The sequence below is a fragment of the Tachysurus fulvidraco genome, chromosome 12 (assembly GCF_022655615.1).
Source record: "Tachysurus fulvidraco isolate hzauxx_2018 chromosome 12, HZAU_PFXX_2.0, whole genome shotgun sequence".
NCBI classification, from domain to species: domain Eukaryota; kingdom Metazoa; phylum Chordata; class Actinopteri; order Siluriformes; family Bagridae; genus Tachysurus; species Tachysurus fulvidraco.
Window position 1 is genome coordinate 14,651,056 of NC_062529.1, and position 17,923 is coordinate 14,668,978.

Below are 17,923 nucleotides of genomic sequence, written 5' to 3' on the forward strand. Positions count from 1 at the left end.
CATTACTTATTACACACTGTTGTCTATATTACTACACACTGTTTTTTTTTCTCTCTTTTGTTCATATTCATGCTCTTTCTATTTACATTTGATTTACATTCCCAATTCTTGTAGGCTACTAATCATTGTCTTTCATTGTTTTTAAAACAATGACAATGAAGATCTATTCAGTTCTATTATAAAAAAAAATCCACTCCAGATGAATTGAGCTTATTATATCAGCAAAGTTGAACTCAATCTGGAATGGGACATTTAAAAAGCACATATGTGTGTGTGTGAAGATCAGGTGTCCACAAACATTTGGTCATAAAGTGCATGTAATTTAATGGACATCTGGCTTATTTCTCCTGGTACAAATGAAGACAATAGAGCCCAGTGAGATCACATGCAAAGATTACAGAGAGATCAAAGAGTGAGAGAGTGGATTCATGGAAATCTCTCTTAAAAGAAATGCTGCTTCAAAAGCTTTACAGGCAAACATATGCAGAAAACTAGTAAAGAACACCATAATTCCCTGCCATGATGTGCAATCTGATATCCTTTGTGCACTCTAAATGAAAGGTGATGTAGCTTAATTAGAAAAGCTGTGTGCAGTTTGCATATTGATCCATCATGGATCTACTCTGAATGATTGGCGGTGCAGTGCCTTTAGAAGCGTTTGTCTAGCTGTCATTGTCAACTCTGACTCACTGAGGTCCAGCTGTTCTAAGTAAACTGACACAATGAAAGGAAGATAAACAAAAATGAATGGAATTTGATGATTTTCAACTGGTTCGATGTGTTAGCCAGCTAGAGAAGACATGCAAACCATAAGTCATGGATTTGAAAACAGGTTCTGCCTTAACATGTTGTTATCTACAGTACCATCTATACAGGTATGTGCTTATTTTTGTGCAATTTATGCTCACCAGGTTGCTGGAGGGTTCATGGGAGTTTGCCCAACCAGTCCACATGTGTTTTGTGGATCTGGAGAAGGCATTTGACTGTGTCCCTCGTGATGGCCTGTGGGGGGTGCTCTGGGAGTATGGGGTCCGGGGTCCTCTGTTAAGGGCTGTCCGGTCCCTATATGACTGGAGCAGGAGTTTGGTTCGCATTGCCGGGTGTAAGTCAGACTTCTTCCCGGTGCATGTTGGACTCCGGCAGGGCTGCCCTTTGTCACCGGTCCTGTTCATTATTTATATGGACAGGATTTCTAGGCGCAGTCGGGGGCCGGAGGGAGTCAGGTTTGGGGACCACAGGATTTCGTCTCTGCTTTTTGCAGATGATGTTGTCCTGTTGGCTTCTTCAAATCAGGACCTTCAGCATGCACAGGGACGGTTTGCAGCCGAGTGTGAAGCGGCGGGGATGAGAATCAGCACCTCCAAGTCCGAGGCCATGGTTCTCAGCCGGAAAAGGGTGGCTTGCCCTCTTCAGTTTGGTGGAGAGTTCCTGCCTCAAGTGGAGGAGTTTAAGTATCTTGGGGTCCTGTTCACGAGTGAGGGAAGGATGGAGCGGGAGATCGACAGGCGGATCGGTGTATCTTCCGCAGTGATGCGGTCGATATACCGATCTGTTGTGGTGAAGAAAGAGCTGAGCCGCAAGGCGAAGCTCTCTATTTACCAGTCGATCTACGTTCCTACCCTCACCTATGGCCATGAGCTTTGGGTCATGACCGAAAGGACAAGATCCCGGATACAGGTGGCCGAAATGTGTTTCCTCCGCAGAGTGGCTGGGCGCACCCTTAGAGATAGGGTGAGGAGCTCAGTCACTCGGGAGGAGCTCAGAGTAGAGCCGCTGCTCCTCCACAATGAGAGGGGTCAGCTGAGGTGGCTCGGGCATCTGTTTCGGATGCCTCCTGGACACCTCCCTGGGGAGGTGTTCCGGGCATGTCCAACCGGGAGGAGGCCCCGGGGAAGACCTAGGACACGCTGGAGGGACTATGTCTCTCGGCTGGCCTGGGAACGCCTCGGTATTCCCCCGGAAGAGCTGGAGGAAGTGTCTGGGGAGAGGGAATTCTGGGCATCCCTGCTTAGACTGCTGCCCTCCGCGACCCGGCCCCGGATAAGCGGTAAAAAATGGATGGATGGATTTATGCAAATACTATAAAATATGCTTTAGATTTCTCTCTCTCTCTCTCTCTCTCTCTCTCACTCTCTCTCTCTCTCTCTCTCTCATTCATTTTCAGTAGACACTTTATCCTGCTCACTGTCAGAGTCTTGCTTGTCCATTGCAGGGACCCCTGAACAGAAATATTCACACAAAAGAGGCAATTAGCATAGACACTCTGCAATTGCATTTTTTGGACAGTGGGAAGAATCTGAAGGAAACTCATGTGAATATAGCATGTCTGCACAGACAGTAAAAAAGCTCAGAATCGAGCCAAAGCAATGCTGATATGCTGATCCAGTGAAAGTGAAGTGACATACAGCTAAGTATGGTGACCCATACTCAATTCGTTCTCTGCATTTTGACCCATCCAAAGTGCACACACACAGCAGTGAACACACACACCCAGAGCAGTGGGCAGCCATTTATGCTGCGGCACCAAGGGAGCAGTTGGGGGGTTCAGTGCCTTGCTCAAGGGCACCTCAGTCATGGCCAGCCCGAGACTCGAACCCACAACCTTCGGATTACAAGTCAGACTCTCTAACCCTTAGGCCATATCACATTGATGGTGAATTAAACCATGAGTATGACTTAAGACAAAACATATTAAATGACTTTTAAGTGCTCATTTTTAGTTTGTAATGAAATCTGCCATATACTCAGTCTATGCAGTTATTAACATAGAGAGAAGCGACGGGAGCTGATGTTCATCTTTGTGATGCCGATGAGCTTGAGTGGTGCAGAGATCCCGAATCCAGAGGTGACAGGGACATCGCAAAGGAGATCCAGCATCTCATAGCGCTCTTCCAGCTCAAACGTAGCATCGTTTAACATCTTCTGATGTTGTTTACATGCTTGCTCAATTTTGACCTTGTTAAGATCACCGTGGAGACGCACAAGCTGGAGAGCTAGCTGCTGGTCCTGTACACGCATCTCCATCTATTGTAAATAATGCACAAGGGCCAGCAAGTAAGAACAATGGCATACTAAACAACTAACATATAAAATTTTAGGCTATAGCAAAAAAAGATATATTCAAAGAGTCTAAATAGATCATAGTTCATAGATCTAGTTTCTTGCAACTTGCCAATTGAAATTAGACTTGTCTTTAAACATTTGCATATGTAAACCAGCAATTTGCCTTTAAACAAAAAGGTGTGCAGAGCTTACCAACTCTTTTCTAAGCCATTCCAGTGCCTTAGTAATGCTTCCAAACCCTTTCAGCCTCTCAGGTGGATGCCTTTGAAGCTTGTTTCCTGGAAAGTCCAATGATGACTTTGTCCACTTCAGAGAACTCCACGGACGTATGTGTCCTTCTTTAACAGCCACTGAGGTCTGCAGAGCTTTGTTTTGCTGGCTCTCTAACTGAAACCTCCATTCCATATGCGAAGGCCTCTTTGTCTCAAGGTGTAGCTTCTCAGTCAAAGCCTTCAGACCGGAGAGATAGTCATCCTGGTTCAATGAAACACTTCTGTCCTCATCTGGGTTGGTTAGTGTTACCATCAGGGTCTGCGGGACTGGCATTGTCTTTATGGACATTCTAGCCAATAAAAATTCTTACTAAACTGTTCAAACACACTGAAAGATAAAGTGAGAAAGGTGGTTATTTACTTGTTTTTAATAAGCAGGTAAAACAATGTTACTTTTTTTCTTGGTAGATTTACATGTTGCTTTAGGAATAATGGTATTCAAATACATCCATTCTGGAAATACTGACAAGTGTTTATGTCATCTGTTAGAAGAAATATGCATTAAAAACCATTTAAACTAAATTTAATAATAATTTTAAAAAAAGTCAAGTAACTACAAGCTACAAAAAGGATCAAATCTTAAAATCTACTACTCTTAGGTTCTCTTAAATATCTCATCCTGTTAAATATTTCCTCAATTAAACATTCAAGACCTTTAGATAACAAAACTGAAGGAGAATAAATAAGGTATTAGTTCCGTTTTTTCAACATCCACCTGTGGAACGAGGAAGTAATACGATCGGCCAAGCCAATGCAAACTATGCTTATCACATGACCTACAGATTTTTGTATGGAACAAATTTTATGACCACCATATCAGGCTGTGTAACAAAGCTTGAATGAATTAGTTTTACTTTGGCAATCTTCTGCAAGAAATGTTTGTGCTTTTGCCATCTGTCTGTTTCCATTACAATTCTTATTCACTTTTATGATGGATTTTCATACCTTCCCTTGCCTCACTGAATTTAAAGCATTCTTTTTCCCAGTTGCTCCGACTTAATGATTTAATAATGATCATGATTAGAACGCATTTTCCATCCACCACCAAATTAGGTTTCCTAGAGTCTTTGGCTGAAGTTTACTGGCTCCTGAGGGTGAACAGTGAAGTAGGACACAGTAGCTGCCTGCTAAACTGGGAACCCCTAGAGTCCAGCCAGACTCTTCATCTCTCCAGTCTTCATTTCATCTCGGGTGGCTCTGATCAGAGGGCATGTATCAGACAGGCTTAATCAACTGGGCTAAACACTAAACTTCACATTTCAGAAAGACTTTTCAGGAGGCCATGTGGTCAACAAAATGCCAGCACATGCTTATGTACATAAACAATGAGCTGGGACATGCCTCAGGAATGTGAGCTGGATTATGTGCTTAAGTGAATATGATGGTACTCATCATAAGGATATGGGTCACTGCCTTTACACTAATAAACATTTCTAGGAATCTATGCATGTAGCATGATAACTGGTGCAGAACAAATAACTTAGAGGTAGAAACACAACCATGCTTTGCATAGCTCCATGCTTTTTTACTATAAAAATAATGAACACATAATTTAGAAATTTTCTAGAATGTGAGCATGTACCCCTATGGGGATGTTTTAGTATTTAATAATTGAGCAAATAAATGGAATAATAAGCATAATTAAGCTAATAATACATTAACTAAGCTAAATTCTAAGCAGAATTCAACTGCAAAGTGATGTTAATATTTGAAGGCTGTAAGTTTAAAGAAGTTGCTACTAGCTACACTACTATTCAAACATTTTGACAGACCATTTTATTTATTTTAAATTCACTGTAATAGTGAATTGTGTTTATCTTATTGAAGTTTTAATACAGGTTTATGCTTTTTAACTGGTGTCTGTCACATGAAGCTAGATTAGAAAACTGAATAATAATAAGAATAATTTTACGAAGTCCAAATATAAAAGTTTTCTTTTCCACTGCAACAGTATGTTATTTATTACTGTTTTTTGGCTTCAGTATTGTAAAAAAAAAATCAGGTCTATGAACAATTTGACCGGTAATGTACTTGTTGAACTTTTGTATATATATATAATAGTCACTTTTATAAATTGATATTGCAAATACAGAAGAAAACTATATATGATAACTGATTTCTGATTGAATTTATTAAGTGAGCTAATGTGTGATGGAGTCAAGACAACTGCCATAAGCACCATAGCTGAAAGTTTTTACTGAACACTGTGTTCCTTCACAATGGACTGAAGCCAACACCGTAGTGACATTTTTAGGAGATACACATATGAATTTCAATTTGTCTGTCTGACAATGCAATAATGACAATAACAGTCTGACAAAATTAACTGGATCTAAAGTACACTATCAGTGACTGAATAGCTAGACTATGTCTTTGTGTCTTTGTTTCTCTGTGTGTCTATTTTGGGACATAACCACAAAGAGGATCATAATAGCTATAAACATTTTTGTCCTCACTCTTACTTGACATGATTTGGTGACCTTAGCTGCTCCTGTATCTGAGCACATTTAAAAGTAGGCTATAGCAGTAACAGTAATGTGTGCAGTACCTTATCACAGTCTATACATTTGTATACATTGTGTACATTAGTCACTTGCAAGAAGGAATTATAATTGAACAAACAATTTATTACACACAGTGTAAAAAATGCTCAAGAAATGGAATTGGTTTGTCGTACTACACTTGTGAGAACTTTTAATAAAATATTTTATTATAATGTAGTAATATTTTATTATTATTATAATTTAATGATTGCAGCTTATTAATGATGTGTCTACACTTAAACCTAACACTAACTTCAATGGCCAAAACTGAAAAATGAATATTATATGTATTTATTTAATTTAAGAAAACGTAACCTCTGGGGACCACTATTTTAAAACTGTCAGATATCCCTATTCTTGTAGGGAAATCTAGTCCACAGTAAGATATAGAAACACCCCCACATGCACAGGCCTACAAGTTTTTTAACTGTGAATGTCCAAATCAAATGCTTAGATCACTCCTAGCAACATTATAATGGAAAAGATAAAAAAAAAAAAACAAGGTGTGAATGAACCACACATTTGTTGGCTAGCAGGTTAAGCTCACACATACGTGGACACATGCACTATCGCCCTCAATAACTATCGACGCCACTGCTGTAACACTGGGTCTGCTCTGAATGCGCAATCTCTTCAGCACAGCCTGCATCGAATGCACTTACAGTACCAAGGGCTGTGCAGCCCCGTGCATTTAATGCAGATATAACGCAGTAGCGCTTACACTGCAACCGTATAGTGATCTGATAATCTGATATGCTTGCAATAAAAGAACACCTACCTCATCTCTTGGTAGGCGTGATCACAGGATTGTGTGCGCTTTCTCAGGCTGCGTGGCTAGAGTGAGACTCATACATACGGGGGTGTGCCTGTGTGTGTGTGGGGGGGGGGGGGGGGGGGTTTAGGACCCCCACAAGTATGTATGTATATCACTCTGCCCCAATATATATATATATATATATTTATTATTATTATTATTATTATTATTATTATTATTATTATTATTATGTACAAGAAAATCGACAAAAAAGACCATTCGTCCTTTGTGTGTTCGTCTTTTTATTTTCAGATTTGTATACTTGTATTATTTAACAAATATATATTAGTGAAATAATACAAGTATACAAGTGGGATTCAGGTATAGCTGCAGAAAATCTTAACAGAAAACAAGCAATGTGAACGCGTTAATTCGCCACACACACCTATTTTAGTTCCCTCAATTTACCTCAAATTACAGGCCTACACATCTTGACACTGTCATGATCTCAGTAAACTTTTTAGACTGTTTGTCTTTTATAATCACAATAAGGACAAATTCTTAACTTGAGTTCAGGTTACTTACAGTATTATCCCTAGATGTGAATGAGTTCACCGCCTACAGCCAGGGTGTTTTTACACCTCACACCTACAGTCCGGATCAATTAAATAAATGAATGGGGGGAAAAATAAAAAAAAGGACGAACAAACAAAGGACGAATGGTCTTTTTTGTTTAATTTCTTGCACATAATAACAATAATAATAATAATAATAATAATAATAATAATAATAATAATAATAATAATAAGAAGAAGAAGAAGAAGAAGAAGAAGAAAAATAATAATATCAACAACAACAACAACAACAACAACAATAATAATAATAATAATAATAATAATAATAATAATAATAATAATAATAATATCGTTCACAACATTAAAATAAAAACATATTTAAGTTGTGATGTTAAATTTTAATTATCTTTATCTTACCAATTACAGGAAAATGTTATGTTAAATTTTAATTATCTTTAACATCACATTTTCCTGTAATTGGAGCACCTGCCGTTGAGAGGCGGGACAGAACTCAAGCTTTCTATTGGCCTATCGAGCTGTCTGTCACTAGTGTACTTCTAGGAAGTGAGCAAACCGGTAATACAAGACTATAAAGCTTGCGAGTTTCTGGTTTATTTCTGTAAAATACGTATCGTTTTGGTTGGTCGATTTATCATGCCTGAATATATACGCTATTCTTTACTAAGATTATACAACAAATATTTTTAACTTGTGTCTAATCGGATGGTGAAAACTTGCTTGTTCTTTTTATACAGCTGTGGATTGGATCTGTTTCACTGGTAAGTCACGTAAATGTAGTCACGCGTTATAGTGTAAGGCTGCGGTTACACATTCAGGCTAATGTAGGAGAACTTCAGCTAGCGTTCTCTATTAGTTCTGTAATTATTTAGTTGTTAAGCGGTTTTCACACGTTTAGCTAGCTGTGTTAAATTCTTCTAAATGCCACTAAACTTAGGAATCTTTCTCATTCAGACTATCTTTTTAGCATATCTTAATGCATTAGCATTGATCTCCAATCTGCCCTAGCTATGACTCAGACTAGAATAATCGATTACCTATATGTTATTAAAAATAACTTGGGGTGTAGTTGGTTATTGTGTATTAGAAGGCCAGGTCAGCTAGTTTAGCAATATGGCAGTAAAATGAGGAACCATTTCAATGTCAATGCCATACATAAACTATTGCTAGTCTTCTAGCAGGAAACTTGTGTGTGCTCTTTCCTTACTGATCTTTCAGAGTGTAAACCTAAAATAAAGCAAAGTGAGTTGATGTACTATTTTTTCCTTTCTTGCAGTAAGGAGACGTTCACACTGAAATGATGCATCTCCAGGCTCTTCTGTATGTTCTGGCAGCATGTTATGAATCAGCCATCAGTCTGAAAGCAACAAGCAATGAACAGAAATTTGATGGAAAAGATGTAACTCCACTACTGATTGTATCGTTCGATGGTTTCCGCGCTGACTATCTGGAAAAATACAAATTCCCTAATCTGAAGAAGTTCTTCACTGATGGGGTTTTTATTGATCATCTTACCAATGTCTTTACTACTAAAACCTTTCCTAACCATTACAGTCTTGTCACTGGACTGTATGCGGAAAGTCATGGAATTCTGGCAAGTCGCATGTATGACCCGGAGACAAAAAAATATTTTACTGTTCGTAATTCTAGTGATCCGTTCTGGTGGAACGAAGCGACTCCGATCTGGCTGTCTGTTCAGGACAAGAATTATAGGTCTGCAGCTGCAATGTGGCCAGGAACGGATGTCATGATTCAAAACCGTACCTCGTCATATTTTTTTAAATATAACCCAAAGGTTAGATTTGATGAAAGACTGGGCAACTTGACACATTGGCTTACTAATGACACTTTGGTCAAGTTTGCTGCTCTGTACTGGGAAGAACCGGATAGTACTGGACATAAATATGGACCAGAAAACACCACAATGATGGCCAAGGCACTGAAGGAAGTAGATGACCATGTGGGGTTTCTGATGGACCATCTCAATCAGACAGGACTATTGGGGAGAATTAATGTGATTATTACTAGTGATCATGGCATGGTGCAATGCTCCCAGGACCGACTGATTAAGCTTGATGACTGTGTTGATCAGAATAGCTATGTTTTGGTGGATAGTACTCCAGTGGCTGCCATCATTCCAGTCAACAGTGAGTATTTGCCATTAAATATGTGTGCTACTCTCTGTGCAGTATTCACCCTAGTAATTAACAACCGATTGTTTATGATCCCACTAAAGGTGCCAACATCAATAATGTTAAACAGTTTTTGTTCTCTTTTGTTCTATAGCCAGACAGACACCAGTAAACTTCACCTTTCTGTTTTTTTTTTTGTTTGTTTGTTTTAGCTTAACCAGCAATTAAAGGCAATTTACTGAAGGGGAAAAGAGAGCAGATGTGAAACTCATTTGCACTTACTTTTACTCTGTGCTGACTCTATCTAGGTGTGTTTTGGATTGCTGTGTTAATGAACAGATTTGTTCATTAACACAGCAATGCAAAACACACCTAGATAAAAAAAATTAAAACAAATTCCTGACAGATGTGATTAGTATTGAGACCACATCTGTCAGGATATTTTTTTTTTAGTGGCACAGTTCTGTTTTTCTATTTTATTGTTTTTCACAATGTTGGCACCTCGGTCACAGTGTCATGTCAGTGTATTTTAGGTGAAATTTGAAAAATGAAGTAGGTGATAAAATATTTTTTTTTATTCACAGATTCCACAAATTTGTACAAAAATCTTAGCAAGTGCCATGCACACATGAAGGCTTACATGAAATTTGCAATACCCGACCAGCTGCACTACAGAAACAACAAACACGTTCAGCCCATCATCCTCCTGGCTGATGAAGGTTGGACAATTGTTCAGAATGGCAGCCTTCCACGATGTAAGTGGTATCTAACTAGAAATTCAGTCAAGTTAATCAGATATATGCTTGCAGAGCTCTTTAAAATGTCCAGTGTGTTATTTTAACAGGAATTTTGTATTGTTTGTTCCACAGTGGGTGATCATGGCTATGATAACTCTCTGCGCAGCATGCACCCCTTCCTGGCAGCCCAGGGCCCTGACTTTCGGAAAGGCTATCGGATGAACAGCATCAACAGCGTTGATCTTTATCCGCTCATGTGCAACCTCCTGGGAATCCCTGAGATGCCTAATAACGGCAGCTTCAGCAATGTACGTTGTGTGCTGCTCAGAGAGAAGTGCTCAGACCTGGCAGCCGTTATAGGCATCGTCATCGGCGCCCTCATCTTACTCACTACCATCACCCTCCTCTTCAGACTGCTAAAGCACAGGGAGCATTCCTCGTCAAGGCCGTTTGCACGACTGGAGCTGGAGGAGGAGGACGATGAACCTTTGCTTGAATAAGAGTCGAAATTTTAGGGTTGGTTCAAGTACATGCAACATACGTACCAAACGGAAATAAAAAAAACTATATAAATATGTAATATATGAATAAATAATAAAAGTACAACTGGGCACAGCGAAAAAAGAAATGATCATCAGAAGGGGCTTTGCTTCTGTAGCAAAAAATTCCCTATCATTGCATAAAGCTATCCAAAGAATATAGATACTATTTATAGATATAGATACTATTTATTTTACATAGCAGTTTAAACAAGTGTAAAGTTCCTATAAATTCCAGTTTACCTGTTTTTTTTTCACCCTAGGCTAAGAATATACTGAGGCAACAGATTATACTAAGATGTTATTTTAAGATGAGGTCTATATAATGAGGGTAATATTTAGGGAGGTTTTTTCAGTAATTTTGTTTATTAATATTTGCAGATGAATGTCAGGTCATATAAATATATATAATGTATAAAGGCATAATAAGACTTCCATTATTATTAAAGCAAATATTTTGGGCACATATCACAAAACTTTCTAAACTGTAAGATGACTATAAGGCATATACTTTATATTATCAGGTATTTTATGTGTGCTAAGTGCAATGTTCATTCAGCTTCTAGGAAATGCACTGAGAATGTTTTCATGTATGTATTTTTTTTTCTTTGCTTCAGTGTTTTGTGGGATTTTCATAGAGCCAGGAACTGAAACAATCAAGTTACTGAATTCTGCACACTGTATATTTATTTCCTTGTGTTTTAAGCTTTGTTAAGTGCAAATGAATGTTTATTTCTTCTGCTTTCCTATTGCATATTGTTCTATATACTAAGATATTCTATTTTTCTATTCTGGTAGTGTATAATTGTGGTGAAAATTAGTGATCATTTGAATTATATTTTTGTGAGAATGTGAATTTCTTGCACTTAGATGTTTGTGTTGTGGGCTGGTTCGCTGTTTTCTTGAAGTCTTCCTATAAGGTACAGGTACTGTATAACTATGCAAGGGAAAGATAGTCAGGTATTGATATGTTGTGGAAACTTTTGCAGAGCTTTGTGTGTTTAAACTATGATTTTGATAGATTTTCTTTCTGTGTATAATAATTAGTTTCGTTATTTTAAGGCAGATTAAATGGTTGATGATGTAAAGCAGGAATGTATTGACAGCTTTCTAATGTGGTTGCATCTGAACCGCTAGAGGGCGCTCATGTATTTATGTATACTGTCAAGAGACATTCAAAGATGTTTAAATCACACACATTAAAGGGTTTATTGAATTATGTTGGGTCAAGAAAATCTTTAAAAGAATGAGTGACTAATGCATTTCAAGTTTCTTTCAATTTGTCGTGATAGTTAAGTCGCTTGTGTATGTTGATGATGTTGCAGCTCGGACAAGTTTAAGTGGAATGTCTTGCATGTAATAAAGTCTCATTCAGAAATTATTGTGCTATTGCTACTTATTAACTAGGTTATTGTGTATGTAGCAATAAACAGTAGACGAAGTAAACATTTTATGTCAGGAGTTTTTAAGTCATATGACCTCAGTATACACCTAAGCCTTAGGTGGAAGTGTGTGAGTTAGTGTGTGTGAGAGTGTGTGTGTGTGGGGTGAGTTATCAGATGAGCAAGCCTCTATATTTAGCGAGTGGAATGTCCAGCTCTCTTCTCCACCCGAGGCTAGTTCCCATCTTTGACTCACTGTGTATAGCGTATGCTGTACTTTCCTACAGGTTGCTATTTTCACAGTAACTACTTAGCAGTATTTTCTAAATTTCCAAAATATGTGTTAACTTTTTATTTTGTTTTTTGTTTTCTTTCAGGTTTTATATTTGTGAAATCAGAAGCTCACCTCACGTTGATCTCAGTTTGCAGCATCTGTTTATGGAGGACATGATAATGATACTCATGATAATGATAATCAAGGACACTTCATTATTCAAGCAGGTTCTCAGATGAGCTTTCACTGTATAGCAATATTGTATTGATTTAAGTAGCATTCTCTTTCAAACACAATTATTTTTGCACTTATTGCTGTGTCACATCTGTTCCTCCTGGATCTTGAACACTTCATCTGGATTTTCACACTGAACGAAGTAGGACATCTCTGTCCTCTGCTCCCAGGGTGATTCAGTCACTGACTTTTTTATTTTTTTAATACATGAGATACTGAAAAGTGATTGATTGCTGGCAGGACATAAAGACCAGAGAGCGAGAGTGTGTGGAGGGAGTGTAGGCGACACACGAGCAGACATTTGGAGCTCCTCCCTCTCTGTTTTGCTGGCTATTTTTGGCCTGAGTGTGACAGTGAGAGCATGCTGTACCCCTGACAGCTGGGCCCAGGGGCCAAATCAAAACAAGGCTGTACCTCATGCACTTGTTGCATGAACAAGACCATCACTACAACCAGCTGAAGGTACAGTAAGGACAGTAAGGAGATTCTTTGGTGAGCAAGCTTCCTCCTGCTTTCTCGATTCATCCCAACCTGAGCTCTCTGGCACAATTGGGTGAGGGAACATTAATAGAGTCAAAATGACTGACTTGTTCTCTTCAAATGAAGAGGATAAGGATCCTGACATTGAGTTGTTCGTAAAGGTAAGGGTGCATGGCATGCTATTGTGAACCTTTATTTGTTTCTCTTTAGTTATTATGAGGATGCTCTTTGCCTGCTTTTTGGATTTTTTTTTTTTTAATGTTTGGACATGTGCTGTTGCTTAGGTCTGTGTGTTAGACTTTAGTCAGCATCACTTGGTCAGTGAAGCAGAAGTACTGAAGTGCTGAGCTGAAATGGACAGGTGTCTCAGTAGCACTCTCTCTGCCCAGGAGGCACACTCCCTACTGAATTATTTCTGCCTTCCTATCAACACTGCAACGCTCTAATTCCTCAGTGGGAGTGCTACACTAGGGTAAATCAGATCAATGCTAGTGTTTGTGGCTTGAGCAGCAAGAACACTGTGATAGTTAAAGATGGGGCAGTTATGATGTGACTATTGCAGTATCTGATGAAAGATCAGGTCAGTTGCATAATCAGCTGAAATAAGTAGTGTCAGTAAGTTATGCCTTTTTTTGTGATTGCTCTACTCCTTTGTTTATAGCAAATCATGTGTTAAATTACAAAAATACTCAGTCACAAATCAAATGTACAACAACAAAACAAATATATGGGAAAAATCCCATACAGCATATTGTCTTAATACATTAAAGAGGGTAAAGAGGATGTTATGTATTCACACAGATCTTATATGAAAATCAACTAATTTATTGCGTTAAATCAATGTAATTTTTTACAGAATAATAAACTTTGAATCCCTGCTGTAACTGTTTAAAATCTAAGCGCACAACATTTGAACCTGTAGTGAAGAGGTGATAAAACAGAATCAATTGAATGAGGTTAGGATGAAGTCAAGCTCAAGGTTCTGTTGACAAGTCAGACTCGAACCCTTTGGGGCGAGGGCTAATGAGGCAGGTAATGGAATTTCCATCAATAATTCAGGTCCAGTTGGGATCGTGTGACTGGCTCAGTTTTCCAGCCCAGTTCAATGCTCCTATTGAATAGCATGAGCGCTTAATTTCAGATATGGATTGTGATTGCTCCCTTATTTGGTTCATATGATTGACTTGATATCAGGATTAACTGCTAGGACAAAAGGCCCCACCGGATTCATGCAACTGCTCACACCACTCAAGGGTGTAATAATCTTGAGTCTAGACCCATGACACTGACTCACGGTACTGAGTTGTTTTGTTTTCGGTTCACACTCATGCTGAATGACTGTGTTTTAATAATAGCATGTAACAAGCCAGTCTAAACAGATGGAGAACAAATGAAAGGAAAGTGTTACTTTGGGGGCACATTGTGCTGGCAAAGTTTTATATCCTTTTAGAGGTTAGGGTCACTACAAATCAATACAAAGTTAATCTGACTGATTATCCTATGATGCTGCCAAGATGGTGGCAGCAGCTCTGTGAAGTTAACTGATCTGTCGATTAACTGAGCGCTTCTATCCTAATGGGAGTAGATGTATTATGGGACTTTTCAGGGATTGTTTTGCATTAGACAGTTTTCTTTACCAGTATCATCAAAACACTACTTGAGGAAATAATTTTTGCATTAATGGTGTTCATCCCTCCAGTACAGTTCCTGAGATGTGTAGAATCTATGCTGTAGTGCTTTGTAGAGCTGTTATGGTGGTTCAGGGCAGCTCAATACATTATTAGACTTCTTCAGCTGTATATTATAATGTCAAACAGTACCAGGTGCAAAAGAATATTCAGTATGAACATGAACATTAGTGAGAAAGAGAACTAAAATAAGCACAATAACATCTCTGTTTAATTTTGTTCAACCAGTGATTGCTGTCTTTTCACATTAGCTGCTGTTGCACTAGTAGAATTATAATAGGTATATATAATAGTATTACATTCTTTCCAGGCAGGCAGTGATGGGGAGAGCATTGGGAACTGTCCCTTCTCCCAAAGACTCTTCATGATCCTATGGCTGAAAGGGGTTGTATTTAATGTCACCACTGTTGATCTGAAAAGGTAATAATGTGCTCATCAAAGTAGGTATATTTTGGTTTAATGTCTAAGTATTCTTATCTAAGTAGTTTCTGGCATTGCACAGGAAACCACCAGATCTACATAATCTAGCTCCTGGAACACACCCGCCTTTCCTTACCTTTAATGGAGAGGTACGCACTGATGTCAACAAGATTGAGGAGTACCTAGAGGAGATGCTGGCACCTCCAAAGTATGTAGATAATTAGTGAGCAGGTTTTTTTCTCTCCTTTTTTTTGTATTTCCCTGTCTGTGCAAATTCAACAACCCCCTTTATTGCCTCTGTTCTCTCAAGGTACCCAAAACTAGCAACAAAAAACAGGGAATCAAATACAGCAGGAAATGACATCTTTGCTAAGTTCTCTGCATACATAAAGAACACAAACACTGAGGCTAACACAAGTGAGCAGCAAATTTTTTTGGTGATCCAGATGCCCAAATTCACTCATGCTCCAGGTTCTGGCAGTCCCCTCTTGACCAACATACATCTTTTCAAATTGCAGGTCTACAGCGTGGGTTACTTAAGGCTCTGAAGAAACTAGACGATTTCCTTAATACTCCTCTGCCTGAGGAGATCGATGCAGATAGCATGGAGGAGGAGAAGTGCTCCAATCGTAAATACCTTGATGGTAATGAATTAACACTCGCAGACTGCAACCTGCTCCCTAAGCTTCATGTTGTCAAGGTAAGTCCTATGATTTCACAAGCTAGGAATAATGTTACAGTATTTACATATTTAAAAATACTCTGGAGATTTTCCAATGAAGACAATCTTATCTCAAGGTGGTTTCTAAGAAATACCGTAACTTTGAGATACCTTCAGAGTACAGTGGGCTGTGGCGCTATCTACAGAACGCCTACGCAAGGGATGAGTTCACCAACACGTGTGCAGCGGACAGAGAGATCGAACTGGCTTACCAGGATGTAGCCCGGCGTCTGGGCAAGTGAAACCTACAGAAATCCAAGCACGTAGTTCAATTTTACTGACTTAACTGCAAAGACAGGTGAAGTCTTTGTCTCAGTTTTTCAGTTTGCAGCTTTATTGTGTGTTGCCTTGAGGACGCCATATTGGATCAGTCCTATAAATGCCCTAGATAGACTGTTGTCTGGTCTGATGCTGCCTATGTACATTTTACATGCCGTTGCTGTTTTGCACCCTGGGTACGAATGGCACGAATCTGTCTAATCAGCAACTCTGTAATGGGCTTGAGAAAAGACTGTGCCACTAAAATAGTTCTATTCAAATCTCTGTAGCCTTAACTTTTTTTTAAATGCACAAGGCAGCCTGTGTCATCGTTTTCCGCTCAATCATATTACTTTACGCAATCCAGTCACCAGAGTTAAATAAACCTGCAGTATTTTTCAGAATCCAGTTAAAATATGCTCAAATAAAGCATACACAACTGAATGCTATGCAATCTACTTCTGCACTGAATCTATTACATGTATTACCTTTGATGGAGAGTTTTATTTTTGTGCAGTGCGGTTCATACTGTATTCTGTGAACCTGTTTATATGTTTCACATGCAACAGGTTCTTTTGCTTAAACCTGATTGCTATATCTCTAACTGTATGATTAAGTGTATGTGCTAACATTTTATGCTCATTTGGGAACAGTATTGGATTTTGAGATTAGACTTTTAGTGAACACGAACATGTTTATTCCATCCACTTCTTATGAAGAGTGTATTCTACTTAAGCAAACAGCGCCATCTTGTGATAAAGCCTTGGAAGTACACAGTATACAGTACACAATGTTTACCGCCAGTCGCAAAAGTTTGAATGAGGAAACAAAGAAATGTTTGTTTAATGAAATGTCGGTTTAATCTCAATTTCTCAAAATGTCCATTTTACATGATACAAGATTGCTTGTGAGTCAGTGATAATATTGAAACATTGACATAATTGTATAATTATCGGTAAATTAATAATAATAACAATATAACGTTATTATTATTATTATTATTATTATTATTATTATTATTATTATTATTATTATTATACTACTACTACTACTACTACTACTACTAATAATAATAATAATAATAATAATAATATAACTGTTCCTGTACAATGTCCCAAATGATGTTTTTCTGTACTTTTAGGTGAATCTTGCACATTTCTGTCCTCTGCTATATGCCAGTGTGCTACTGAAATCTCTTCTAATGGCAAATAAATGTATTTTTTTATATTGCTGTTTTGAATTATATAGTGTGATTATAAATAATTCCTTTCTATAACTGTATTCTATAACTTTTGGGACATCCTGTATTACATGCATAAAATATAATCTATTACAATGTGAAGAATCCATTAAACACTCACTTCAAGTATAAATCCTGCATTTGCAAGAAGATTAATAGCAATATTTTTTTTTCTCATGGACTTTAATGGTTTTCATTATACAATATGTATGAACATATATTGCTACTTAATCAATAATTTAAGCAAATGTAACTTAATAAGTAAAAAATGTTTTGACAAAATATCCTGTACCTGTCCTCAGGGAAATAGTGCGTATGAAACTTCCCTGTCACACCATCAGATTGCCTGCTTTCTGTGTCAGACTCAGTTTGACAGGAGAATAACACATGCTGCAGTGTAATATGTGTATGGAGATCATACCGAGTGGAGTTCTGCATGAAACTGGAGAGGTGTAACACAGCTACGGCTGCAATGGCCTGGGGCTCTGTGGCCTCCTGGGCTTTAATTATTGCACTTCCTGTGGAGGAAGCCCTTTCACCAGCTCAGGTCTGTCCAGTGTGTTTCTTTCACTGGAAATTCAAACCATCTGCAG

At 38.2% G+C, this 17,923-nt stretch overlaps 3 protein-coding genes across 3 annotated transcripts; 2 read left to right on the forward strand and 1 right to left on the reverse strand.

The window, feature by feature from the left end:
• Positions 1–2,504: 2,504 nt before the first annotated feature.
• On the reverse strand, positions 2,505–6,757 carry fam167aa (family with sequence similarity 167 member Aa). Its single transcript, XM_027172805.2, has 3 exons — positions 6,657–6,757; positions 3,256–3,663; positions 2,505–3,024 (listed from the first exon to the last, which is right to left on the reverse strand). The coding sequence occupies exons 2-3, from the start codon at positions 3,622–3,624 to the stop codon at positions 2,761–2,763; spliced, it is 633 nt and encodes a 210-aa protein (XP_027028606.1). The 5' UTR covers positions 3,625–3,663; positions 6,657–6,757; the 3' UTR covers positions 2,505–2,760.
• A 999-nt stretch (positions 6,758–7,756) lies between these two features.
• enpp4 (ectonucleotide pyrophosphatase/phosphodiesterase 4) lies at positions 7,757–11,852 on the forward strand. Its single transcript, XM_027172803.2, has 4 exons — positions 7,757–7,986; positions 8,502–9,372; positions 9,942–10,112; positions 10,227–11,852. The coding sequence occupies exons 2-4, from the start codon at positions 8,523–8,525 to the stop codon at positions 10,592–10,594; spliced, it is 1,389 nt and encodes a 462-aa protein (XP_027028604.1). The 5' UTR covers positions 7,757–7,986; positions 8,502–8,522; the 3' UTR covers positions 10,595–11,852.
• Positions 11,853–12,424: 572 nt separating this feature from the next.
• On the forward strand, positions 12,425–17,066 carry clic5a (chloride intracellular channel 5a). Its single transcript, XM_027172605.2, has 6 exons — positions 12,425–13,164; positions 15,002–15,111; positions 15,194–15,319; positions 15,422–15,528; positions 15,630–15,811; positions 15,910–17,066. Exons 1-6 carry the CDS (start codon positions 13,102–13,104, stop codon positions 16,072–16,074), a joined length of 753 nt encoding a protein of 250 aa, XP_027028406.1. The 5' UTR covers positions 12,425–13,101; the 3' UTR covers positions 16,075–17,066.
• Positions 17,067–17,923: the final 857 nt, after the last annotated feature.

Bases quoted from the DNA above. Each gene is read 5' to 3' on its own strand.
- enpp4 (XM_027172803.2), top strand. From the start codon at position 8,523: ATGATGCATCTCCAGGCTCTTCTGTATGTTCTGGCAGCATGTTATGAA. The intron at 9,373-9,941 runs GTGAGTATTTGC...TTTTATTCACAG, and splicing joins TGCCATCATTCCAGTCAACA to ATTCCACAAATTTGTACAAA. The intron at 10,113-10,226 runs GTAAGTGGTATC...TTTGTTCCACAG, and splicing joins GAATGGCAGCCTTCCACGAT to TGGGTGATCATGGCTATGAT.
- fam167aa (XM_027172805.2), bottom strand. From the start codon at position 3,624: ATGTCCATAAAGACAATGCCAGTCCCGCAGACCCTGATGGTAACACTA. The intron at 3,025-3,255 runs GTAAGCTCTGCA...TATTTACAATAG, and splicing joins AATGGCTTAGAAAAGAGTTG to ATGGAGATGCGTGTACAGGA.
- clic5a (XM_027172605.2), top strand. From the start codon at position 13,102: ATGACTGACTTGTTCTCTTCAAATGAAGAGGATAAGGATCCTGACATT. The intron at 13,165-15,001 runs GTAAGGGTGCAT...CATTCTTTCCAG, and splicing joins ACATTGAGTTGTTCGTAAAG to GCAGGCAGTGATGGGGAGAG. The intron at 15,112-15,193 runs GTAATAATGTGC...GGCATTGCACAG, and splicing joins ACCACTGTTGATCTGAAAAG to GAAACCACCAGATCTACATA.